Genomic DNA, 27,472 nt, shown 5'->3' on the forward strand with positions numbered 1-27,472 from the left:
ATTTACCATTTACTGTAAATTGCAGAAAATTTTGTCAAAATTTTATTTCTATAGAAAATTTTGTCAAAATTTTATTTCTATAGAAAATTTTGTCAAAATTTTATTTCTATAGAAAATTTTGTCAAAATTTTGTGTTTATAGACAATTTGATAGGAAATTTTGTCAAAATTTTATTTCTATAGAAAATGTTGTCAATATTTTATTGCTATATAAAGGTTCATGTGTAGTTCACTTTTGGGTTTAGTGAACTGCCTGAAATTATTCTGATAATTGGCTGATAGTTTCACTGCAAGTAGAGGATGCTGATAAGAAATGTGGTAATTCCGAAACGTACGTCCATCCAACCATGTTGCAGTCTATAGGACTTTGCCCAAATAAATTTGACAAAAATTCTTTTTTCCTCTGTTGGTTAAGCTACACTTGTAGTTTAGTCAATGCATGGTTTTAAGTTGAAATCAAAAACAACAACAATTTAATTTCTATAGAAAATTTTGTCACTATTGTATTTCAATAGGAAATTTTGTCAAAATTGTATATCTATAGAAAATTTTGTCTAAATTTTATTTTATGTATTTATATGAATTTTTCCCCAATTTTATTTCGATATAAAAATTTTTCCATATTTCTATTTCTTTTCTATAGAGACTTTTCTCAAAAATGTATTTCAAAATTTAAAACTTTGTCTAAATATAAAATTTTCTCAAAATTTTGTATTTTGGGAAAAATTATTGTCAAAATTTTATTTCTATAGAAAATTTTGTCTAAATTTTATGTCTTGGGAAAAATCTTGTCAAAATTTTATTTCTATAGAAAATTTTGTCAAAATTTTATGTCTTGGGAAAAATCTTGTAAAATATTTATTTCTATAGAAAAATTTGTTAAAATTTTATTTCTATATAAATTTTTGCTTAAATATTTTTCTATAGAAAATTTTGTCTAAATTTTATTTTAAGTATTTATATGAGAGTGAAAAAATTTTCCACAATTTTATTTCTATTTAAAAATTTTTCCACATTTTTCATTTCTTTTTTATAGAAAATTTTGCCTAAATATTTTTCTATAGAAAATTTTGTGAAAAAATTTTCCACAATTTTATTTCTATATAAAAATTTTTCCACATTTTCCATTTCTTTTCTATAGAAACTTTTGTCAACATTTTATTTCTATAGCAAATTTTTGTCAACATTTTATTTCTATAGAAAATTTTCTCAAAAATTTATTTCTATTGAAAATTTTGTCAAAATTTTATTTCTATATAAAAATTTCTCAAAATTTTATTTCTATAGAAAATTTTCTCAAAATTTTATTTATATAGAAAACTTTGTCTAAATTTTATTTTTATAGAAAATTTTCTCAAAATTTTATTTCTGTAGAAAATTTTCTCAAAATTTTGTATTTTGGGAAAAACTATTGTCAAAATTTTATTTCTATAGAAAATTTTGTCTAATCTTTATGTCTTGGGAAAAATCTTGTCAAAATTTTATTTCTATAGAAAATTTTGTCTAAATCTTTGTCTATAGAAAATTTTGTCTACATTTTATTTTATGTATTTATATGAATGTGAAAAAATTTTCCACAATTTTATTTCTGTATAAAAATTTTTCCACATTTTTCATTTCTCTTCTATAGGAACTTTTCTCAAAATTTTATTTCTATAGAAAATTTGGTCAAAATTTTATTTCAATAGAAAATTTTCTCAAAATTGTATTTCTATAGAAAATTTTCTCAAAATTTTATTTCTATAGAAAATTTTCTCAAAATTGTATTTCTATAGAAAATTTTGTCAAAATTTTATTTCTATAGAAAATTTTGTCAAAATTTTATTTCTATAGAAAATTTTGTCAAAATTTTATCTCTATACAAAATTTTGTCTAAATTTTTGTCTAGGGAAAAATTTTGTCAAAATTTTATTTCTATAGAAAATGTTGCCAAAACTTTACTTCTATAGAAAATTTTGTAAAAATTTTATTTTTATAAAATTTTTGGAAATGTCGGCTTTCAAATTTTATTTCTATAGAAAATTTTGTCAAAATTTTATTTCTATAGAAAATTTTCTCAAAATTTTATTTCTATACAAAACTTTGTCTAAATTTTATTTCTATAGAAAATTTTCTCAAAATTTTAGTTTTATAGAAAATTTTCTCAAAATTTTGTATTTTGGGAAAAATTATTGTCAAAATTTTATTTCTTTAGAAAATTTTGTCTAAATTTTATGTCGTGGGAAAAATCTTGTCCAAATTTTATTTCTATAGAATATTTTGTTAAAATTTTATTTCTATAGGAAATTTTGCATAAATATTTTTCTATAGAAAATTTTGTCTAAATATTATTTTATGTATTTATATGAATGGGAAAAAATGTTCCCCAATTTTATTTCTATATAAAAATTTTTCCAGATTTTTCATTTCTTTTCTATAGAAACTTTTCTCAAAAATGTATTTATTTATTTATTTATATAGACAATTTTGTCAAAATTTTATTTCTATAGAAAATTTTGTCAAAATTTTATTTCTATAGAAATTTTGTCAAAATTTTATTTCTATAGAAAATCTTCTTAAAATTTTATTTCTATAGAAAACTTTGTCTAAATTTTACTTCTATAGAAAATTTTCTCAAAATTGTATTTCTATAGAAAATGTTTTCAAAATTTTATTTCTATAGAAAATTTAATTTTTATAGAAAATTTTCTAAACATTTTATTTTTATAAAAAATTTTGTCTAAATTTTTTGTCTTGGGAAAAATTATTGTCAAAATTTTATTTCTATAGGAAATTTTGTCTAAATTTGTCTTGGGAAAATTTTTGTTAAAATTTTATTTTTATAAAAATTTTGGAAATGTCGGCTTTCAAATTTTATTTCTATAGAAAATTTTTTCAAACTTTTATTTATATAGAAAATTTTGCCAACATTTTATTTCTATAGAAAAATTTCTCAAAATTTTATTTTTATAGAAAATTTTGTCAAAATTTTATTGTTATAGAAAATTTTGTCAAAATTTCATTTCTATAGAAAATGTTTTCAAAACTTTATTTCTATAGAAAATTTTGTAAAAATTATATTTTTATAAAAATTTTGGATATGTCGGCATTCAAATTTTATTTCTATAGAAAATATTTACAAAATTTTATTTCTATAGAAAATTTTCTCAAAATTTTATTTCTAAAGAAAACTTTGTCTAAATTTTATTTTTATAGAAAATTTTCTCAAAATTTTATTATTATAGAAAATTTTCTCAAAAGTTTGTATTTTGGGAAAAATTATTGTGAAAATTGTATTTCTTTAGAAAATTTTGTCTAAATTTTATGTCTTGGGAAAAATCTTGACAAAATTTTATTTCTATAGAAAATTTTGTCTAAATATTTTTCTATAGAAAATTTTATCTAAATTTTATTTTATGTATTTATATGAATGTGAAAAAATTTTCCACAATTGTATTTCTATACAAAATTTTTTCCACATGTTTCATTTCTTTTCTATAGAAACTTTTCTCAAAATTTTATTTCTATAGAAAATGTTCTCACAAATTTATTTCTATAGAAAATTTTCTCAAAATTTTATTTCTATAGAAAATTTTCTCAAAATTGTATTTCTATAGGAAATTTTTTCAAAATTTTATTTCTATAGAAAATTTTATTTTTATGGAAAATTTTCTCAAAATTTTATTTCTATACAAAATTTTGGAAATGTCGGCTTTCAAATTTTGTAAATTTTCGACATTTGAAATTCTTCAACATTTTAAAAAATAGAAAAAGTCGATTGGTCGACATTGGCCAACATCAAAAGTATATCAATCGATTTGATTAAAGTTTCAAAAAAATAAATGGTCGAAATTGAAGATGTCCAAAAGTTGACTTCGACTTTTGTATAAATAAGAGTCGATTGGTAAAAATGTGATTTTTCAACTTTTGTAAATATTAACTGTATGCAAAACTTACCACAAAAAAATATTGAGACTAATGATTTTTATAACTATACCAATAATCTAGATATTCTTGGATCAAATATTATATTAATACTTGTTTGCAATAATAGGTTTTTATCAATTCTTTTTAAGAAAACTATATAAATTTAATTTGACTATTTTTTGGCCAAAATTTAGCGAATTTTTTGCTAAAAATTTTGTTTGAACACTGCGCATTGAATTTAATACGAGAGACATGTATTGAATATGATGATCCATATATTCAACACACGCATCATATTCCACCACCATTAATTTCAAACTCTCTCTCTCTCTCTCTCTCTCTCTCTATTGCAATATCTATATACACAACATAAATAAGACAAGGAGAAGTTATGCTCATATGCTCTGACTTTTATTGAAAATCTATACCATACACCAAAGATCTATATGAGGTGACACTTATATTGACAGAAATATTCATTGGTGAGAAAAAAAATACTTAGGAATTTCTAAGTATACAACATTGGTGTGAGAAGAGCTTTATATGAGGAGGATGTATTATCACTATTCACTGAATGGTCTAAGTGAGCCTAATATTACGGGTTGCCACTATAGCTAACCTATGTAAAATAAGGTTGCCACTAAAACAACATCTCATGACAGCGATTCCGCGGGTATGGGCCCCAACAATTATTGAATAAATATTCTTTTCCATTAATATATTCTATGATATATTTTTGAATGTAAGCCTCATCAGCCTGGCGTATTTTATTTAACAGAGTTTCAATACATGGGCAATTGTAGAATCCATCCATTCAATTCTAGTAAATAAAATTGGCTTTTTTTATTAGACACATTTGTGGTTGAGGGCTCATTATGTCAATGAACAATTTCAAGCACTTCTGTTCCATACCAAATATAAATGACTGTAAGTTATTAAATGTATTTTGCAATATTTTATAAGAAATTATAGTTATTTTTATGATAGACCATTACCAAATTTGCACGAAAATCACATCTGCGCGGTATTCATTCAAACACACATCTATAGTCACAATTTATTCTCAATTTATTTCTTTATAATTGAGAAAAGAATAAAAAAAACATTTAATGGTGCTCAAGTCCTTTGTCTTGTTGAAGTGAAGTAAAATGAAATGAAAGAAACAAAAAAATGTCTGCGACCACCGGAGCGTATGAGCTACCCAAGAAATTTCTTGAAGTGAAAAAATAAATCATACGGCCCCATAGTCTTTGTAACAGTTACGGCTGGGATGGGTATTTTTCACCGGAGCAAGCAGTGTTGCCAGCATTTTTCTGGCTCTTGTCTCCCAAATTATGGTGTTTTCGTCCCCAAACATCCCCAATTTAAACTTAAATTCCTCACAAAAATCCCCAATATATTTTTGACTAGTTTTTTGTTTGAACAAAAAATTAAGCAAAAGGCTCTGCTGTAGAAAATCTGTAATAATTTAAAAATTAAAATTTTGTCAAATCCAGGAAGCTGCAATAATATCAAGATTTCGAACCATAACATCAAGAGAGTAGTGATCGTCTTCCAAATGCTGGAGGTATGAAAATGCCCACCTTGTATTTATGAACGAAAATTTAATTCTAAATCTTCATGTAGTAAAATTAGGTGGTAGACACGTTACCAAAGTTGGTAGAATTTACCAGAAATGGTAGATTATTTTTATTGTTTGGTAGATTGGTAAAATTGTTGATGATTTTGAGCTAAAATAAAATTTTGACAAAATTTTCTATGGAAATAAAATTTCGACAAAATTTTCTATAGAAAAAAAAATTGGAAAAAATTGTCTATAGAAAAAAAAATTGGAAAAAAATTGTCTATAGAAAAAAAATTGACAAAATTTTCTATAGAAATAAAATTTTGAAAAAATTTTCTATGGAAATAAAATTTTAACAAAATTTTTATAGAAATAAAATTTTGACAAAATTTTCTATAGAAAAAAAATTTTGACAAAATTTTCTATAGAAATAAAATTTTGACAAAATTTTCTATACAAATAAAATTTTGAGAAAATTTTCTATAGAAATACAATTTTGAGAAAATTTTCTATAGAAATAAAATTTTGAAAAAATTGTCTATAGAAAAAAAATTGACAAAATTATCTATAGAAATAAAATTTTGACAAAATTTTCTATGGCAATAAAATTTTAACAAAATTTTTATAGAAATAAAATTTTGACAAAATTTTCTATAGAAATAAAATCTTGACAAAATTTTCTATAGAAATAAAATTTTGACAAAATTTGCTATAGGAATAAAATTTTGACATGATTTTCTATATAGAAAAAACTGTCGACAAAATTTTCTACAGGCATAAAATTCTGGCAAAATTTTCTATAGAAATCAAAAATCCCCAAATTTATGGAAATTCCCTACCAAGTCCCCAACTCAGAAATTTTGTCCCCATTTTCTATAGAAATAAAATTTTGAAAAATTCTCCATAGATATAAAATGTTGACAAAATTTTCTATACAAATAAAATATTGACAAAATTTTCTATAGAAATATAATTTTGACAAAATTTTCCATAGAAATAAAATTTTAACAAACTTTTTATAGAAATAAAATTTTGACAAAATTGTCTATAGAAAAAAAAAATTTACAAGATTTTCTATAGAAAAAAAATGTTGACTAAATTTTCTATAGAAATAAAATTTTGAACAAATTTTCTATGGAAAAAAAAAATTTAACAAAATTTTCTATAGAAATAAAATTTCGACAAAATTTTCTCTAGAAATAAAATTTTGACAAAATTTTCTATAGAAATAAAATTTTGACAAAATTTTCTCTAGAAATAAAATTTTGACATAATTTCTATAGAAAAAAAGTGAAATTGTCTATAGAAAAACAATTTACGAAATTTTCTATAGAAATAAAATTTTTACAAAATTTTCTATGGAATTAAATTTTAACAAAATTTTTATAGAAATAAAATTCTGGCGAAATTTTCTATGGAAATAAAATTTTGACGAAATTTTCTATAGAAATAACATTTTGACAAAATTTTCTATAGAAATACAATTTTGACAAAATTTTCTATAGAAATAAAATTTTGACAAAATTGTCTATAGAAATAAAATTTTGACAAAATTTTCTATAGAAATAAAATGTTGGCAAGATTTTCTATACAGAAAAAACTTTTGACAAAATTTTCTATATAGAAAAAACTTTGACAAAATTTTCTATAAAAATAAAATTTTGACAAGATTTTCTATATAGAGAAAACTTTTGACAAATTTTTCTATATAGAAAAAATTTTGACAAAATTTTCTACAGGCATAAAATTCTGGCAAAATTTTCTATAGAAATCAAAAATTCCCACAAAAATTCCAACATTTATGGAAATTCTCCACCAAATCCCCAAGACCCCAACTCAGAAATTTCGTCTCCATTTTCAATAGAAATAAAATTTTGACAAAATTCTCTATACAAATAAAATGTTGACAAAATTTTCTATAGAAATAAAATTTTGATAAAATTTTGACAAAATTTTCTACAGAAAAAAATTTCTATAAAAATAAAATTTTGACAAAATTTTCTATAGAAATAAAATTTTGAAAAAATTTTCTCTAGAAATAAAATTTTGACAAAATTTTCTATAGAAATAAAATTTCTACAAAATTTTCTATAGAAATAAAATTTTGACAAAATTTTCTATAGAAATAAAATTTTGACAAATTTTCTATTGAAATAAAATGTTGAGAAAACTTTCTTCAGAAATAAAATTTTGAGAAAATTGTCTATGGAAATAAAATTTCGACAAAATTTTCTATAGAAAAAAGTTTTGAAAAAATTTTCTGTAGAAAAATATTTACAAAATTTTCTATAGAAATAAAATTTTGACAAAATTTTCTATATAAATTAAATTTTGAAAAAATTTTCTAGGGAAGTAAAATTTTAACAAAATTTTTATAGAAATAAAATTTTGACAAAATTTTCTATAGAAACAAAATTTTGACAAAATTTTCTATAGAAACAAAAATTTGACAAAATTGTCTATAGAAATAAAATTTTAACAAAATTTGCTATAGAAATAAAATTTTGAGAAAACTTTCTTTAGAAATAAAATTTTGAGAAAATTTTCTATGGAAATAAAATGTTGACAAAATTTTCTATAGAAATAAAATTTTGACAAAATTTTCTATAGAAATAAAATTTTGAGAAAATTTTCTTTAGAAATAAAATTTTGAGAAAATTTTCTATGGAAATAAAATTTCGACAAAATTGTCTATAGAAAAAAAAATTTTTGAAAAAATTGTCTATAGAAAAAAATTTACAAAATTTTCTATAGAACTAAATTTTGACAACATTTTCTATAGAAATAAAATTTTGACAAAATTTTGTATGGAAATAAAATTTTGACAAAATTTTCTATAGAAAAAAAATTTGAAAAAAATTGTCTGTAGAAAAACAATTTATAAAATTTGCTATAGAAATAAAATTTTGACAAAATTGTCTATAGAAATAAAATTTTGACAAAATTTTCTCTAGAAATAAAATTATGACAAAATTTTCTCTAGAAATAAAATTTTGGCAAAATTTTCTCTAGAAATAAAATTTTGACAAAATTTTCTATAGAAAAAAAAATTGAAAAAAATTGTCTATAGAAAAACAATATACAAAATTTTCTATAGAAATAAAATTTTGACAAAATTTTCCATAGAAATAAAATTGTGACAAAATTTTCTATGGAAATAAAATTTTGACAAAATTTTCTATAGAAATAAAATTTTGACAAAATTTTCTATAGAAATAAAAAATCCCCGCAAAAATCCTCAAATTTATGGAAATTCCCCACCAAATCCCCAACTGAGAAATTTCGTCCCCATTCACGAAAAAATATCCCCAATTCGGGGAAAAATCTCCACTACGGGCAACACTGAGAGCAAGTACACCAAACAGTGAAAGACCAAAAATTTAAAGTAAGAAGTAAAAGGCTGAAGAAAATGGTAATAAAAAAGTAATTGAGAAATATGTAAAAAATTAACCATTTGAAAATATCGCTATAGTTATATCGATATCGAAATATCGTTTTCCGACAATATACATTATATATTTTCTTGATCAGGGAGAAATTCTAAGACGATATAAGCATGTCCGTCTGGCCGTCCGCCTGTCTGTTGTAATAACGCTACAGTCTTCAAGAATGGAGATATCGTCCTGAAATTTGGCACAGAATCGTCTTTTGTCTGCACGCAGGCCATGTTCGAAGATGGGCAATATCTGTCCAGGTTTTTATATAGCTCCCATATAAACCGATCTCCCGATTTTACCTCTTGGGCTTCTATAATCCGTAGTTTTTACCCAATTTTCCTGAAATTGGAAATCTAGAGGTATTCTAGGAAAATAAAGGGATGTGTCGAAAATGGTGATTATAGGACCATGTTTTGATATAGCCCCCATATAGACCGATCTCCCGATTTTACCTCTTGGGCTTCTAGAAACCGTAGTTTTCATCCAATTTGCGTGAAATTTGAAATCTAGAAAATGGTGAAAGACCGATGGACATCGCTAAAGGGGCATCTACACCGAAAAAAAAGTAAACTGGTTTCTATCCACAAAAACGTTGTTAAAACCAAGAAAAAATTATTGTTCTGTTGTACTTTTCAACTGAAGTTCACAAAATTAAAATGAACTAAAAGTAATGAAGAAAATCATTGCCGCCAAATTATCGACTTTTTAGCCACACAGTAGTTCATTTTTACTATTTTTTGGGGATTGGTACGAAAATTTTCTTCTTCTTTACTTCATATTGAACTTATGTATACTTTTATTGATCTTTATACACACGTTTAGTTCATAAAATGTTTGATACATTATTACCAAAAGGAAAATTTCATTGGGCTGTGGAAAATTTCGAAAAAAAAATAAAATTTAACTACAAACAAATAATGTTTTTGCAATAGCAATAAGTTAAATTTTGCGTTACTTTAACTATGGATTTTTTCTGCATAAGACGATTATTAGCCTAAACTGAGGGTTACGAAAAATGCCAAAAATACTAAATTAATAATTGAAAAAAATCTAAAAAATTAATTAATTTAGCATTTTTACAAAAATTAAATGTTTAGTTTAGCTGCTGCATAATACTAAAATGGTCACACTGTTTAGGAGTAATGCATTTGTGAAATAAAAATACAAACACTCTTTAATTTGCTCAGTTTGCCTTCGGGTACAGTTACTAATTGTCCTCTTATTTTGTACACCAATATCTTGACACATACACTAAATACTACTGAAGTAGCAACGTTGTGCAGGCTTTTGTGATTGCAAAACGTATGAACTAGAGATCTTTCGTCATTAGAGACACATTGACGGTTTGCGTCAATGTTACTCTTATATGTATTTGCCGTTTGAGCCGAAAAAAAATCCCAAAAACCATAGAAAAAAAATTGTAATAGAAAATAAGAATGCAACTTTAAAGCTAATAATTATTGATCATAATACAAATAAAGGGTGATTCTTTTGAGGTTAGGATTTTCATGCATTAGTATTTGACAGATCACGTGGGATTTCAGACATGGTGTGAAAGAGAAAGATGCTCAGTATGCTTTGACATTTCATCATGAATAGACTTACTAACGAGCAACGCTTGCAAATCATTGAATTTTATTACCAAAATCAGTGGCAGAAAATCCGCTTTTTTATCGACAAATTTTGTTCAGCGATGAGGCTCATTTCTGGTTGAATGGCTACGTAAATAAGCAAAATTGCCGCATTTGGAGTGAAGAGCAACCAGAAGCCGTTCAAGAACTGCCCATGCATCCCGAAAAATGCACTGTTTGGTGTGGTTTGTACGCTGGTGGAATCATTGGACCGTATTTTTTCAAAGATGCTGTTGGACGCAACGTTACGGTGAATGGCGATCGCTATCGTTCGATGCTAACAAACTTTTTGTTGCCAAAAATGGAAGAACTGAACTTGGTTGACATGTGGTTTCAACAAGATGGCGCTACATGCCACACAGCTCGCGATTCTATGGCCATTTTGAGGGAAAACTTCGGAGAACAATTCATCTCAAGAAATGGACCGGTAAGTTGGCCACCAAGATCATGCGATTTGACGCCTTTAGACTATTTTTTGTGGGGCTACGTCAAGTCTAAAGTCTACAGAAATAAGCCAGCAACTATTCCAGCTTTGGAAGACAACATTTCCGAAGAAATTCGGGCTATTCCGGCCGAAATGCTCGAAAAAGTTGCCCAAAATTGGACTTTCCGAATGGACCACCTAAGACGCAGCCTCGGTCAACATTTAAATGAAATTATCTTCAAAAAGTAAATGCCATGGACCAATCTAACGTTTCAAATAAAGAACCGATGAGATTTTGCAAATTTTATGCGTTTTTTTTTTAAAAAAAGTTATCAAGCTCTTAACAAATCACCCTTTATTTGCCGTTTGAGCCGAAAAAAAAATCCCAAAAACCATAGAAAAAAAATAGAAAATAAGAATGCAAATTTATAGCTAATAATTATTGATCATATTACATTTTAACGTTTTTTCTTGGGCCCATTTGCTTTGAAAAAAAAAATGCAGAAAAAGCAATTTCTTCTCATAGCCCTTTACACTTTGACATTTGTTCGCTCTCAATTTCAAAACATAAGATTGCCTCTTAGAATGCTCTTTGATCAACTACACCCCTCTGCCACCATCTTGATTGACTACGGCATTCTTATTATTATTTATTTCGTTATTTCCTGGCATTATTTTTGTTTTTCTTGTGGTTTCTTGCAGCCTAACATTCATATACATATCTTCCTCTCATCTCTCCTAGTAGTAGGTTTGCCTAAGAGTGTGTGAGAGATTCTCAAGAAATACCATCACCCATCACCGTTACACAAGAACATCAAGGAAATGACATAAACATTTGGCCATTTACAATGTGTACCGAGAAAACAAAACAAAACAAATGAACAAAGGTCCCATTAAATGAGTATTAAATAAATTTTCCATTTCATGAACAACCTCTTGTACTAACATTCACTAACATTTATACCCTGCTGGCAATCAGGCCTACCAAACCAAAAGCATCAACTATAAAATTGCTTGAGGTACTTGAATTTATGAACCTCATGTGTGGCGCACACTTACACACACACTAAATACAAACAGAGGCGGGATTTGGTTATAAGGGTGAATAGTTTTCTATTATTATTTATTATTAAAACTAAAGTGAAAAGGTGAAAAGGTACGAGGCAAATATATCAAACATGAAATGTATCCAATTTTTAATTAAAATTATAAAATTGCTTCATAATATCAAGCACCGAAATCGATTAAAAAATTAAGTCACAATATTAAAAATTTAATCGATTTTAGTAAAATGAATTTTTTTTTTTGATTAATTAAAGAATTAGTCGAATTAATTAGACATATAATTGTTTTTATTTTCAAATTCAATTAAGGTAGTCCCCCGAGACTTTTCCTATTTTGTCAATAGATGTCATTATAATCATCTAACATATGTCCACTACAACCAATCATCAGTTGTTGACAATTTAAAACTTCAATTAACAAATAAATTCATATGGAAAATTTTAAAGCAATTTTTAAAGAGACCACAAGTGATTATCGTTAGAGCCCTCCAGTATTTAAATGTGAAGGAGTCTATTGTTTCTCAAAACATTGATCCTTAGATGCATTGTTGCATCTACGATTACTACTCGTACCAAAATTATACCAAAAATATATCAAATTATAAAAAAACCTTTTGAAGTTATTGATCAAATTTTTTTAGTTTTTTTTTCTTTGCAAAGAATTGTTTTATTTTAAATTTTTAAAATACTTTGTCGAAATTTCTTTTTGTAGAAAATTTTGTCAAAATTTTATTTTTGGAGAATTTTTTTTTAATTATTTCTTTTGAAAAATTTGTCAAAATTTTATTTCTGTAGAAAATTTTGTCAAATTTTTATTTTTATTGAAAAACTTTTTAACAAATTTTACTTCTATAAGTTTTGTAAAATTTTATTTCTATAGAAAATGTTTGCAAAATTTTATTTCGGTAGAAAGTTTTTACAAAATTTGTTTTCTATAAAAAATGTTTGCAAAATTTTATTTCTATAGAATATGTTGTGAAATTTTGTCAAAATTACACTTATACATCTATAAGTTTAGTAAAATTTTATTTCTATAGAAAATGTTTGCAAAATTTTATTTCGGTAGAAAGTTTTTACAAAATTTGGTTTCTATAAAAAATGTTTGCAAAATTTTATTTCGGTAGAAAGTTTTCACAAAATTTGTTTTCTATAAAAAATGTTTGCAAAATTTTATTTCTATAGAAAATTATTGCAAAACTTTATTTCCATGGAAAATGTTGTCAAAATTTTTTTTCTATAGAATATGTTGTGAAATTTTATTTCTGTAGAAAATTTTGTCAAAATTTCATTCTTGTAGAAAATTTTATATAATTTTATTTTTATAGATTTTTTTGCAAAAAAATTTATTTCTATCGAAAGTTTTGTCAAAATTTTATTTCTGCAGAAAATTTTGTCAAAATTTTATTTCTATAGAAAATGCTGTGAAATTTTATTTCTGTAGAAAATTTTGACAAAATTTTATTCCTGAAGAAAATTTTATCTATATTCTATTTTTATAGATTTTTTTGCAAAAAAAAAAATTTCTATAGAAAAATTTGTCACAATTTTATTTCTGTAGACAAAAATTTTTTTTTGTTTTTTTTTCAAAGAATAGTTTTACTTTAAATTTTTAGAATATTTTGTCGAAATTTCTTTTTGTAGAAAATTTTGTCAAAATTTTATTTTTATAGTTTTTTTTTTTCTAAAAAAAAAATATATTTATTTTGAAAAATGTGTCAAAATTTTATTTCTGTAGAAAAATTTGTCAAAATTTTATTTCTGTAGAAAATTTTGTCAAATTTTTATTTTTATTGAAAAATTTTTTAACAAATTTTACTTCTATAAGTTTTGTAAAATTTTATTTCTATAGAAAATGTTTGCAAAATTTTATTTCGGTAGAAAGTTTTTACAAAATTTGTTTTCTATAAAAAAGGTTAGCAAAATTTTATTTCTATAGAATATGTTGTGAAATTTTATTTCTGTAGAAAATTTTGTCAAAATTTCATTCTTGTAGAAAATTTTATCTAAATTTTATTTTTATAGATTTTTTTGCGAAAAAATTTATTTCTATCGAAAGTTTTGTCAAAATTGTATTTCCGCAGAAAATTTTGTCTAAATTTTATTTTTATAGAAAAGTTTGTGAAATTTTATTTCTGTAGAAAATTTTGACAAAATTTTATTTCTGAAGAAAATTTTATCTATATTTTATTTTTAATGGATTTTTTTTTTGCAGAAAAATATTTCTATAGAAAAATTTGTCACAATTTTTGTAGAAAATTTTGTCAAAATTTTATTTCTATAGAAAAATTAGTCGCAATTTTATTTCTGTAGAAAAATTTGTCAAAATTTTATTTTTATAGAAAAGTTTTGCAAAAATGTTTTTTTCAATAGAAAATTTTTGCAAAAATGTTTAATTCTATAGAAAGTTCTTGCAAAATTTTATTTCTATAAAATTTTTGCAACATTTTATTTCTATAGAAAATTATTGCAAAACTTTATTTTCTATAGAAAAGGTTTATTGTCTTAATTTTCTATAGAAAAGATGGTTGAGAAAACAAGAAAGGTAACAACACCAAAAATTATACGAAAAGATAAGGCCAGAGTTGATCGGAATTCACGACGAAATGGTAAAAATTTCCCCTTAAGCTAAACACTTGGCAAGAAATTACCGGGTTTGCTTACCAAAGAGGTCAGCTGAAAGTTTATACCTCCGATAGCCACCAGAACTCAAACGCCGCTGATGCTAATGGTGTGGGCTCCCATAACGGTCGATCCCTTTCTCGCATTCATCGATCGTGGGATCAAAATCGGCAAATGTCGTAAAGACGGTACTAAAGCCTTGGACATACAAACACTTCGGTCTCAAACCAAGGATATTCCAAGGCGACTCAGTACCATCTTATTCAGCACGCTTCAACCAAAAATATCTTAAAAATGAATTTCGCCTCTTCTTTTCTACCGCACAATGGCCACTAGGTTAGGTTATAGTGTCAGTCCGATATTTCAGGCTCGCTTAGACTATTCAGCCAATTGTCATACGACAGTGGTGAAGTTCTCTTTTAGCACTGAGTGCTGCCCGATTCTATGTTCAGTTCGATGTGAAGTGAACTTTTATAGCCAAGTCCGAACGGCGTTCCACATTGCGGTAAAGCCATTTCAAAAAACTTTGAAACACTCAGAAATGCCACCGCTTTACTGAAAGGGGATAATCCACCGCTGAAAAACTTTTTGGTATTTGTTCGAAACTGGGATTGAAACCATGACTAAAATCTGAGTATCTCATTTTGAAGAGTAAAGGTGACAGAAAAATACCAAAATGTCGATTATCTCAAAATGGCGCTAAGCCGGGAATGGGTCACAGCACTGCCGAACCGTTTTTGTGGAGCGTGGGATGGCTTTGTTGGCCTTGGAAGGCCATTATTCGTGCCAATTTAAACAGGTTCTAAAGTTTGATGTTATTCCCCACGTTTGTTGCTTTCGAAAAGCAAAATTTAAAAAAAATATATTAAGCTTTAATTTACGGCATTTCATATCATCCACCCTGTAGTGCTTATTTAGAGTATTTAATTGTATTAAAAACCATGTATTTTGTCTTTCTGAGACGAGTTTCCAGACCGAGCAAACCACAGGTGACTACCATGTTTCTTCTCAGAGTGTTACGAACCACCCTAATTAATCCATACACCATTCATACACACCATTGGCCATTCTATACTAACTAGACATGTGTTATTGTTGTTATTGCTGAGTATATATGTGTATAAGTATGAGTTTACTCTCACACAATGCCTATAGTATTGCTATTCATATATGTACATATCTGTGCAAATATGATTGTTTATCTCCATCATCATCGTAAAGTCTCTATTGGAGCAACAACAACAATAAGTACATCAACGAAAACAATAGATTTCATGCGAGAGAATGAAACTGAAAGCTACAGACATATAAGTGAATCGTTTAAATGTTATGACCTCACAAATGTTTTATGATAGACAAAAGACACAGTGGTCTATTGATGATTTATACAACAAGAACAACAACAGCAACAAAAAATAAAGGTTATTAGACAAACATACACACACACCGATTTATTACAAATGTCAATATTGATTGATGCAGTAATAAAATATCAAAAAAAATTGAGATTATAATGACTTTTCTTTTATGGACGCAATGTAATTGGAAATTAATTCCCCATGCATATTGAAACGGAGGATGGGGGCAATAAAATATAGAAAGACAAATGTTACCACAAGTATGTTTGAAATATTTTGATTTGATTTTTATATAGAATTTTGTTTAAGGTGATTTCATAAACCATAAAATCTTATAAAAATCACATTTCGATATTATTTTCTATGAATTGGTATTTTGACATTGTCACCAAATTGTTTTTCTAATAAAATTTCTTAAGTGTCTATAAGGCAGCCACCGTGGTGCAATGGTTAGCATGCCCGCCTTGCATACACAAGGTCGTGGGTTCGATTCCTGCTTCGACCGAACACCAAAAAGTTTTTCAGCGGTGGATTATCCCACCTCAGTAATGCTGGTGACATTTCTGAGGCTTTCAAAACTTCTCAAAGTGATTTCACTGCAATGTGGAACGACGTTCGGACTCGGCTATAAAAAGGAGGTCCCTTGTCATTGAGCTTAAAATGGAATCGGGCAGCACTCAGTGATAAGAGAGAAGTTCACCAATGTGGTATCACAATGGACTGAATAGTCTAAGTGAGCCTAATCCATTGGGCTGCCACCTAACCTAAACTAACCTAAGGCAGGTTTAGGGTCTAACTAGGTGTAGGGTGAGATATTTGACTATCATTATTGAAACAAGTGAGTAAAATAGAAAGTCGGACGTGATCGACCCTAATATATGTATACCCTAAACCATTTCTTTTGAATAAGTACTCCTAAGCATCATTACCCAACAAACCAATTTGGAAGCACAATTTTAAAAATACTTTCAAAGATGTTCCTGATTGTAAATACACAGCAAGTTCTTTTAATTCATTTTTTTATAACACGCTTTTTTATATATTTTTAATGGGGCATTTTATCTTGTTTTATTTCAACACGGTTACAAACAGAGTAAGAATTAATAAATTATTGACATTTTGTCGAAAACAAAAAATCAAAAATTATGCTTATTTGTATACCCATTGAAATTATAGGCCAAACTGCAGATATTTCATTTCATGAAGAAAACGAAACGTGCGTCAGCTGTTTAAATCAACAACGATATTTGGGAACGACGGTTCTCACACAAAAAACTAACAAATAAAATATTCTTCAAAAATATATTTTTATAGAACATTTTTTTTCACAATTTTATTTATATAGAATATGATATCAAAAATTTTATTTCTATAGAAAATGTCACAAATTTTATTTCTATAGAAAATTTTGTCAAAATGTTTCAAAATGTTTATTTCTATAGAAAATTTTATCAAAATTTTATTTCTATAGAAAATTTTGTCAAAATTTTATTTTTATAGAAAATTTTATCAAAATTTTATTTCTATAGAAAATTTTATCAAAATTGTATTTTTATAACACAAAATGTCAAAATTTTATTTTTATGGATACAATTGTCAAAATCGTATTTTTATAGAAAATTTCTGAAGTTAGTGTTAGTTTTATTTCTATGGAAAATTTTTTTCAAAATTTTATTTCTAAAGAAAATTTTGTCAAAATTTTATTTCTATAGAAAATTTTGTCAAAATTTTATTTATATAGCAAATTTTGTCAAAATTATATATCTATAGACAATTTTGTCAAAATTTTATTTATACAGAAAATTTTTCAAATATTCTATTTCTAAAGATTTTTTCAAAATTGTATTACTATAGAAAGTTTTGTCAAATTTTTTTTTCTATCGAAAGTTTTGTCAAAATTTTATATTTATAAAAAAATTTGTCAAAATTTTATTTCTATCGAAAATTTTGTCAAAATTTTATTTCTATAGAAATTTTTTGCAAACTTGTATTTTTATAGAAAATTTTTCCAAAATTTTAATTCTATAGAAAATTTTTGCAAAATTTTATTACTATTGAAAACTTTGTCAAAATTTTATTTCTATAGAAAACTGAAGATATTTCATTGTGACACCAGAAAACGAAACGTGCGTCAGCTGTTTAAATCAACAACGATATTTGGGAAAGACGGTTCTCACTCAAAAAACAATCAAAGCAAAAAATGATTTTGCAAAAATTTATTTTTATAGAACATTTTTTTCACAATTTTATTCGTATAGAAAATTTTGTCAAAATTTTATTTTATTTCTATAGAAAATTTTATCAAAATTTTATTTCTATAGACAAATTTGTCAAAATTTTATTTTTATAGAAAATTTCATCAAAATTAATTTTTTTTATAGAAAAAATTGTCAAAATCGTAATTTTATAGAAAATTAAAAAAGTTAGTGTTAGTTTTATTTCTATGGAAATTTTTTTCAAAATTTTATTCCTATAGAAATTTTGTCAACATTTTATTTCTATAGAAAATTTTGTCAAAATTTTAATTCTATAGAATCATTGTTCAAAATTTTATTTCTTTAAAATATTTTGTCAAAATTTTATATCTATAAACAATTTTGTCAAAATTTTATTTCTACAGAAAATTTTTTCAAAATTCTATTTTTAAAAATTTTTTCAAAATTGTATTTCTATAGAAAATTTTGTCAATTTTTTTTTATCGAAAAATTTGTCAAAATTTTATATATATAAAAATTTTTGTCAAAATTTTCTTTTTATAGAATTTTTTTCAAAATTGTATTTCTATAGAAAATTTTGTTAAAATTTCTCTACAGAAAATTTTGTTAAAATTTCAATTATATAGAAAATTTTGCAAAATTTTATTTCTATCGAAAATTTTGTCAAAATTTTATTTCTATAGAAAATTTTGACAAAATTTTATTTCTATAGAAAATTTTTTTAAAATTTTATATCTATAGAAAATTGTAGTAAAATTTTATTTTTATAGAAAATTTTGTTAAAATTTTTCTACAGAAAATTTTATTTCTACAGAAAATTTTGTTAAAATTTCAATTATATAGAAAATTTTATCAAAATTTTACAATTGATAATTGTTGATATTTCTATAGGAATTATTTCTATAGGAATTTTTTGCAAAATTTTATTTCTATAGAAATTTTTTTTTTCAAAATCTTCTTTTTATTGAAATTTTTGTGCAAAATTTTAGTTCTATAGAAAATTTTTGCAAAAATGTATTTCTATAGAAAATTTTTTCAAAATCTTATTTCTATAGAAAATTTTGTCAAAATTTTATTTCTGTAGAAAATTTTGTCAAAATTTTAGTTTATAGAAATTTTTTTGCAAAATTTCAATTTTACAGAAAATTTTGTCAAAATTTTATTTCTATAGAAAATTTTGCAAAATTTTATTTCTATAGAAAACGTTGTCAAAATTTTATTTCTATACAAAATTTGGTCAAAATTTTATTTCTGTAGAAAATTTTATCAAAATAATTCTATAGAAAATTTTGTTAAAATTTTAGTTTATAGAAATTTTTTGTAAAATTTCAGTTTTACAGAAAATTTTGTCAAAATTTTACTTCTATAGAAAATTTTGCAAAATTTTATTTCTATAGAAAATGTAGTCAAAATTTTATTTCTAGAGAATTTTATTTCTACAGAAAATGTTTTAATATTTTTTTATAGAAAATTTTGTCAAAATTTTATTTCTTTAGAAAATTTTGTCAAAATCGCATTTTTATAGAAAATTTGTGAAGCTAGTGTTAGTTTTAATTCTATGGAAAATTTTTCTAATTTTATTTTTTACTAGCGTAACCCGGCCCGCTTCGCTGCGCCTTCCGAAGCGTATTTGGAGGAACATTTTGCGTTAACTTAGTCAACTATATCCTTCGTGCTGAAAACAAATTCGAAAATATTTCAATTCTTTTAAACAAATCGGACTACTTGATTTTTCGTATATAGGTACAAATACGGCGGGAGAGTGTGTACCCTTTCCTCCAATTTTTTTTAATAATGTTCTGTATTCAAATAGTTGGACAATCTTCTATATTTCTTGTGAATTTTAAGTGTGGTTTGTCAAGGAAAGGTATCCTTCTCCTCAATATATCTGAAAATTAAGCACTATATTATATTAACATACAAAGAATTACTGTTTCCCATCCAATAAATCGGAAAAAGCAAAAGTAGTAAAAATTTTTACCACATTAACATTTGCTAAAATGTTGGAAAATGATGCACCCTCTACGTTGGCTGCCAATTTCATGTAAATTTAAGTTCTTTACTAAAAAGAAGTCTGGCAGAAGTCTGTGCAAAAATCATAAAATTATGTACCGAGTTTCCATTTACGGACAGCCCTCTACTTTCAACTTAAGAAAAAAAAGGTCAAAAGAGAACCCTCTCTTTACTAAAAAGAAGTCTGGCAGAAGCCTGTGCAAAAATCATAAAATTATGTACCGAGTTCCCATTTACGGACAAACCTCTACTTTCAATTTAAGAAAAAAAAAGGAACTAAAGGGAACCCTCTCGCCACCTACGCTCCACTCCGACCAGATATCGGACTATCACGTACCCTATATTAATTTCGCAACTACTCAATGGTCCATATAAATTCTATCGAAGTAAATCGACAAAGTTTATTTCAATTTTCCCCTTCCCCAACCAGATATCGAAAAATCATATACAAATTTAAAAATCATGTATAAATTTAATCACCTCCTGCCACGTCCCTGTAAATTTCAAGTAGATCGGAGATGTTTAAATTTTGCTCTATTGTTTTAAAGGGACGTCACTTTCCCCGATACAATATCGACAAACACCGTAGTAAATAGCACCCCTAACCTTCCCTGAAAATTCTTGAATCTTTCCTTCAAATGAGGGGCAAGGAAGGTTGCCTCTTCGTTCATAACCTTCCCCCACTGCCTATGTAAATTTCAAGAAAACTTAAGAATTGTTGTTTTTTTTGCAGTTTTAGAGGAGGACCTCCTCCCCGACTAAATATCGAAAAGTGATGTAGCGTATCTTTTGTAAACGTCCCAGAAAATGTCAAGCAAATTATAAGCCTAAAAGGGCGGCCTCTCTTCCGGCCAAATATCACAAAATCAGGTATCAACTAATGTGCTTGATCGAAATCTTTGTGACAGGATTCGAATTTCATGCTGTTGGTTTGTCTCTGCTTGTCTAGAAGTTGTTGCTCTATTTCTATTTTCTTCTAAACGCAACTCACGCTCTTCTTGCGACTCTTTATTCCTTCTTTGTTTTAGTTTCTGCGATTTTATAGAAAGTTTCTTCATTGGCATGATTTAAAAATGTATTACAGGAGTTACAGAGTTACAGAGTTGTGAATGCAAATGGTAATAATCGAAGGTAATTATTGCTACACACTGATTTCACACTGACTACTTTATCGGTAATAGTTATGAAAGGTAAAATAACAAAGCCACAATTTAATAGTTTTTTTTTTAATATCAAAAGATACGCGTGTCCGCACTATTTCGTTTTTAAAAAGCAGGTAGAACAGTTTCCTAAAAACATTTTGCACGACTACTGCATAAATTTCAATAAAACCCGAGAAGAGTAGTACTGTACACTGTATTTTACTGTACTGTATTAAAAAAAAAGTAGAGTAAAGGGGAGAGACCCCTCCACGACTAAATTTCGAAAAATAAATTAGTGGTTCCTTTTCTAGGGGCCACCCCTACCATCCTGAAAAATTTTAAGTTAATCGGAGAACTTATGTCCAATTTTCAAAAAAAATCGGGCAAGGGGGAGGTACCCCTCCCCGACCAGATACCAACAAATGAGGTACCCTATTTTCACCACATGGTCACCCTTTACATTCTTGAAAAGTTCAAGTAAATCTGTTTGACCGTTTCCGACTTCAAGCAAATCCGAAACTTGAAAAAGGATTGGCAAGGGGGAGGTACCCCTCCGGCAAAGGGTCCCTTCCCTGATCCAATTTCAGAAAATGAAGTTGCGGATCTCTGTTCCATAGTCACCCCCAACTTTAACTGAAAATTTTAAGCAAATCGAAGAACGTAAGTCAAATTAACAAAAAGCTGGGCAAGGGGGAGGTACCTCTCCACGACCGGATATAACAAAAGGGAGTACCTTTTTCTACCAAATGATCATATTTTACCTTCGGTTCAACCGTCTGCGAGTTCAAGCAAATCTGAAAACGTAAGTCCAATTCTAAAAAAATCGAGCAAGGCGGTTGTAACCCCCCACCACCCCGGGCCGGAAATATAAAAATGATTTACCCTATTTCTACCACATGATCATCCTTTACCCTCTCTTAAAATTTCAAATAAGTCGGTTCAGCCGTTTCCGATTTCAAGCAAGCTCTATTTTCAAAAAGTCGCTTAAGGGGGAGGTCCCCCTCCCGATCAAATTTCGAAAAAAAAAAATGCGAATCTTTGTCTAGGGATCACCCCCTACTATCCCTGAAAACTTCGTGCAAATCGGTCAACTTTGGTCTAATTTTCAAAAAGTCGGACAAAGGGGAGGTTCCTCTCCGCGACCATATGTCAAAAAATGAGGTACCCTATTTTCAGCACATGAGTGCCCCCCACGATCTCTGAAAGTTTCAAGTGAATCGGTTCAGCCGTTTTCGCGCCAACCCGGAACATACAAATAAACAAACAAACAAACAAACAAATAAACAAACATAATTTGAATTTTATATATATATATAGATATAGATTTTATTAAAAACAGCACGACCTTTCATCCATCTATACTGCTTGAATTGGTTGCAATAACGTAAACGAATGATAAAAAAACTAGTTTGATTACTCGTTTGCGTCATTGTCACCGATTCATGCAGTATGGATGCACTGCCTACTTTATTGTATACCAAAAAGCGCAACTAAACTCTTACTGCTGAAGTATTTTTTGCTGGGTATCTTACTTTTTGTCCCAGAGCTGTGTCCGTCTAGGTAGCGAGGCACGTACTCAGTGCTGGTTCTCTAAATGACTCATCTATGGGCCGACTATTTAATTTTAATTTTATTTATAATAACAACAACAATTTTCATTAGGTTATTATTGAATAAACTGGCTTATATTGTCGATGAAATCCATTTTGTGTTTCAAGTCTGGAAGGCACCATAGGGTAACCCCATCGATATAAGTTAAAATTTCTGAAATTTTCCTTCACTTTTCTCATTTCTTGTAAGCATGAATTAAATTTAAAAAAAAAGAAAAACAAATGTATACACAAATTAAGCATAAACATTTACTTAATTCGTACTTTCCACAAAATAGTTCAGAATTTCCCAAAAACAATTTCACAAATAAGTCCATGTTAAACTTCGTATATCGCCAAAGACTTTTTTGCTTTTTCTAGCTTCAATTTTTTTCATTAACAATTATTAAAATTATTTAATTAATTTTCTTGAGTTTTTCGAAAAATATTTACTTATTGTTGTTATATTTGTAATATAGCTTACTTAAAAATATCTAAAATTATTTTATATTTTCATTAGAAATTTTGATTTTATTCGACCCTTCTTTTATCCAATAGAAAATAATTACGATCTCAAGCTTGATTAATTATTTTCTATTGGATTTTATATTTTCTTTAGCACTGGATTCACTTTTGTTAAATGTATTTTCTTGAGTTTTATTTTGTAATATAGCTTAGTTAAAAATGTCTAAAATTAAGAGACATTTTCTTTCGTTGTGGTTTCTCTTTTTTTCAGTGTATGGATTCAATTAAATTTCACCACATCTCTTCTCCTTCTCCTCCTTACATAAACACATCTCTTCTCTTCTAAACCTCTTTTAAATACAAAGTGCAACCCCACAGTACATTTGAATATGAATTAAATGGCAAAAAATTGAAATTGCATAGAAATTTGAGCGATACTTACCACACAATATTTCTCACTTTTCTTAGAGCATTCCTTCAAATAGAGATGAGCATACTGGTCTGAGTAATTTAAGCATGGTGTGATGGAACCAACGCCCTCATTGTATTGACCGCACATGTGACACTTGAGCCCATTGACGCTGACAAGGCCACAGACGAGGACCGTAAGCAAGGCAAAGATGTTCTGATAGCTTAGGATTTTAAATGATGGCATTGTTCGGGATGAGAACACTTTGTTGTTGTTGTTGTTGTTGCTGCTGCTACGGGTAATGCTAGCAATGTTGTTATTATTGTTGTCGTTGTCAATGGTAATGGTGTTGTTGTTGTCCTTTAACGAGCCTAAGAATGCAATTTCATTAGCCATTTTTGGTGTTGCTGCTGTTGTTGTTGTATTCTGTAAAAGTGTCTGTGTGGCCATCAAACCCTCATGCTGCCTCTTTTTCTTCTCATAACCCACATCATTGAACAATGAGCTATCAACAATATTTGATGTTAACAATGTTGCTGCTGCTACCGATGATGCTGCCGCTGCTGCCACTGTCAATGATCCCGATGTACATAGTGATGATAACGATGCTGAGGCCGATATTGATGCTCTTGCTGGTGGGACCACACCCTTGTTATTATTCCTTTGTAATTTCATGGCTTTTGTTGATGAAATCTTCCCAACTGAAGAGTTTGGCTTTTTGCCACTGTTGTTGTTTTTGTTGTGGGTTTGGTTGGTCTTAGTACCTACCATAGACATCATCATCTTAGGCGACATTATTGATTGACTTTTGTTGACAACGACTACTTGCTTGGTTTGAAGTGATGATGGTGTTAGTTGTTTTTGTTGTTGTTTTGTTTGCCTTTATTTATTTGTTCTTTGTAGTAATGAGAAGTTGGTCTTTTGTATCACCGAGAGTAAAAGAGGGCGAGAGTATATGTGAAAGACAGAGCGTAAAGACCTAATTCTTTTCTAAATTTAATAAAGAACCGTTTCAATATTGTATTCTTAGTTTTTTTACGATATTCAGCTTCTTTATATTTCTCTGTTTTGTTAGTCTAGTTTCTTGATTGGATTTTATTTTATTTTGGTTTTATTTATTTTTGTTCTTGTTTCTTTTTTATTTTTCTATTATTATTTCTCTTTATTAAATATCGTTTGCACGCTTAAGATTTTATTTACTCTGTAATTACATTTCACAACAACAAAAAAAACACAATTCTCTGTTATTCTTTAGCGTACTTTGAAATTTTCTTCAAACCATTCTTATTTTCCATTTGTTAATTATTTTGAGAGAGGGGAAACAATAATTGAAAGCAAATCTGTTGTTGTCTTCCAAATAAAATGGACCATACACATGCACACACACACACACTCACAAACACCAAGTGCCTTTATTTTGGTAATTGCTTTAAGTTCTACGAAACTTTTCAACAATTGAAAAAAAATTTTTTCTTTAAACAAACTTTTGTAATGTCCAAACTATAACTCACTCTTTATTTGGCCTTGTATAGAGAGGGCCACCATGATGCAATGGTTAAGTGTGTAAATATAATCATAGTGACAGACGGTAGGTGAAACATTTTTCTACGATGAACAAATATTGTATTTGTACCTCTTCCTCCACTTTACCCAGCAAAAAAAGCGCCGCCAAAAAAGTAATGAAAATGTTCTTTTTGGATCCGGAAGTGGTGCAAAATTGACGCAGAAGTGATGAATTTAACATGGGCTTGTCATAGGACGGAAGTCATCCATTTCAACAGCCGTTGCACTGAATTTGCATCACTTCTTTTGGTGTGATCCGAATTCAATATTTTGGATGTAAATTAAAATATTATTTATTTTGTCAATTAAATAATTTTTATAATTTTTAATGGATTCTAACGCTTGTCGGAAACGTTTAAGCTTAAATATTTGCAAAAAATCACAATTTTTTCAGATTGGATTTAGCATTCTTTTCGACAAAATTTAAATGATTTGTACCATTTTATGAATTCTTACTCCGTTTTTAACGTACTTTAAACAAAAAAAGATAAAATTACCCATTAAAAGTATGAAAAAACCAAGTTCTAAGAAATTAAATTAAAAGAACTTCCTGTGTAGTTAAAATAAACAACATAATTGGGAGTGCATCTTCTGGAAGTGCTTTTAAAGTTGTGCCTTTGGAAGAACTTCCAAAAATTTTTGCTGGGTTCCTCTCTCGTCTCCAAGTTTTTTTATATCAACATAGCATGATATTGTAACATTCATTTACTTGTTGAGTTATTTGAAGATAAAAGAATTTCCACATGACCAGGTAAAAACAATTTATAGTAGTCAGTTAAATTTAATTTGGTAAGGAATGGCAACACTATCAAAAATATAGAGAACACAACTAACTAAATGCTGGCTTAGGTGTATGCCAGCTAAGATGAGGCAGAGCACCCTAAATCTTCTTTCAACTTAACCTAACCCAATACGGGTACATGTTGTGAACATAGGATCGGCCAACTCTCTGAGAATGAGAGTGAAGTGAATAGACAAAATTAGCCTGAAATATCGGGCTGCCACTACACCTAACCTAACCTAAATGTTGTGAAGTACACCATAGAAAGGGTTGTGGGTTCAGCACTCGTTTCAACGGAACTACAAAAACTTTTACTGCATTGGTTTATCTCCTCTAAGTAATGCTGATGACATTTCTGAGTGGTGACATTCATGTTCTCTCGCAATGGACAATTGGCGCAATTAACTAAGCTTGACACAATTGGATGTCACTACAATTAATAATACCGTATATTCTAAAGTCGATCAAGGAATACTAACAAAAAATACATACGACAGTTTTGCGTGGTAAATTTGGTATCAAAGATAATTATATGTAGATATGGTAAATCGCAGTATTTTTTTAAATTGATCGAGTTTTAGTGGAGAAAATCGCATTTTTTTATACCCTCCACCATAGGATGGGGGGTATATTAACTTTGTCATTCCGTTTGTAACACATCGAAATATTGCTCTAAGACCCCATAAAGTATATATATTCTGGGTCGCGGTGAAATTCTGAATCGATCTGAGCATGTCCGTCCGTCCGTCCGTCTGTTGAAATCACGCTAACTTCCGAACGAAACAAGCTATCGACTTGAAACTTGGCACAAATAGTTGTTATTGATGTAGGTCGGATGGTATTGCAAATGGGCCATATCGGTCCATAATTATATATAGCCCCCATATAAACCGATCCCCCGATTTGTCTTGCGAGGCCTCTAAGAGAAGCAAATTTCATCCGATCCGGCTGAAATTTGGTACATGGTGTCAGTATATGGTCTCTAACAACCATGCAAAAATTGGTCCACATCGGTCCATAATTATATATAGCCCCCATATAAACCGATCCCCCGATTTGGCTTGCGAGGCCGCTAAGAGAAGCAAATGTCATCCGATCCGGCTGAAATTTGGTACATGGTGTTAGTATATGGTCTCTAACAACCATGCAAAAATTGGTACACATCGGTCCATAATTATATATAGCCCCCATATAAACCGATCACCAGATTTGACCTGCGGAGCCTCTTGGAAGACCAAAATTCATCTGATTCAATTGATATTTGGTACGTGGTGTTAATATATGGACTTAAA

General features: G+C 27.5%; 1 protein-coding gene across 4 annotated transcripts in view; it reads right to left on the reverse strand.

Annotated features, from left to right (window-relative positions):
- LOC142220253 (uncharacterized) overlaps positions 1 to 27,472 on the reverse strand; it is a 346,247-nt gene that overhangs the window by 295,063 nt on the left and 23,712 nt on the right. For all 4 annotated transcript variants that reach the window (XM_075289289.1, XM_075289305.1, XM_075289296.1 and 1 more), the window contains exon 2: positions 23,870 to 25,037. In XM_075289289.1, coding sequence (XP_075145404.1) covers positions 23,870 to 24,631 — 762 coding nt within the window. In that variant the 5' untranslated portion in view covers positions 24,632 to 25,037. The remainder of the gene's footprint in view (positions 1 to 23,869; positions 25,038 to 27,472) is intronic.

This window comes from Haematobia irritans, chromosome 1 (genome assembly GCF_050003625.1).
Source record: "Haematobia irritans isolate KBUSLIRL chromosome 1, ASM5000362v1, whole genome shotgun sequence".
Taxonomy (NCBI): Eukaryota; Metazoa; Arthropoda; class Insecta; order Diptera; family Muscidae; genus Haematobia; species Haematobia irritans.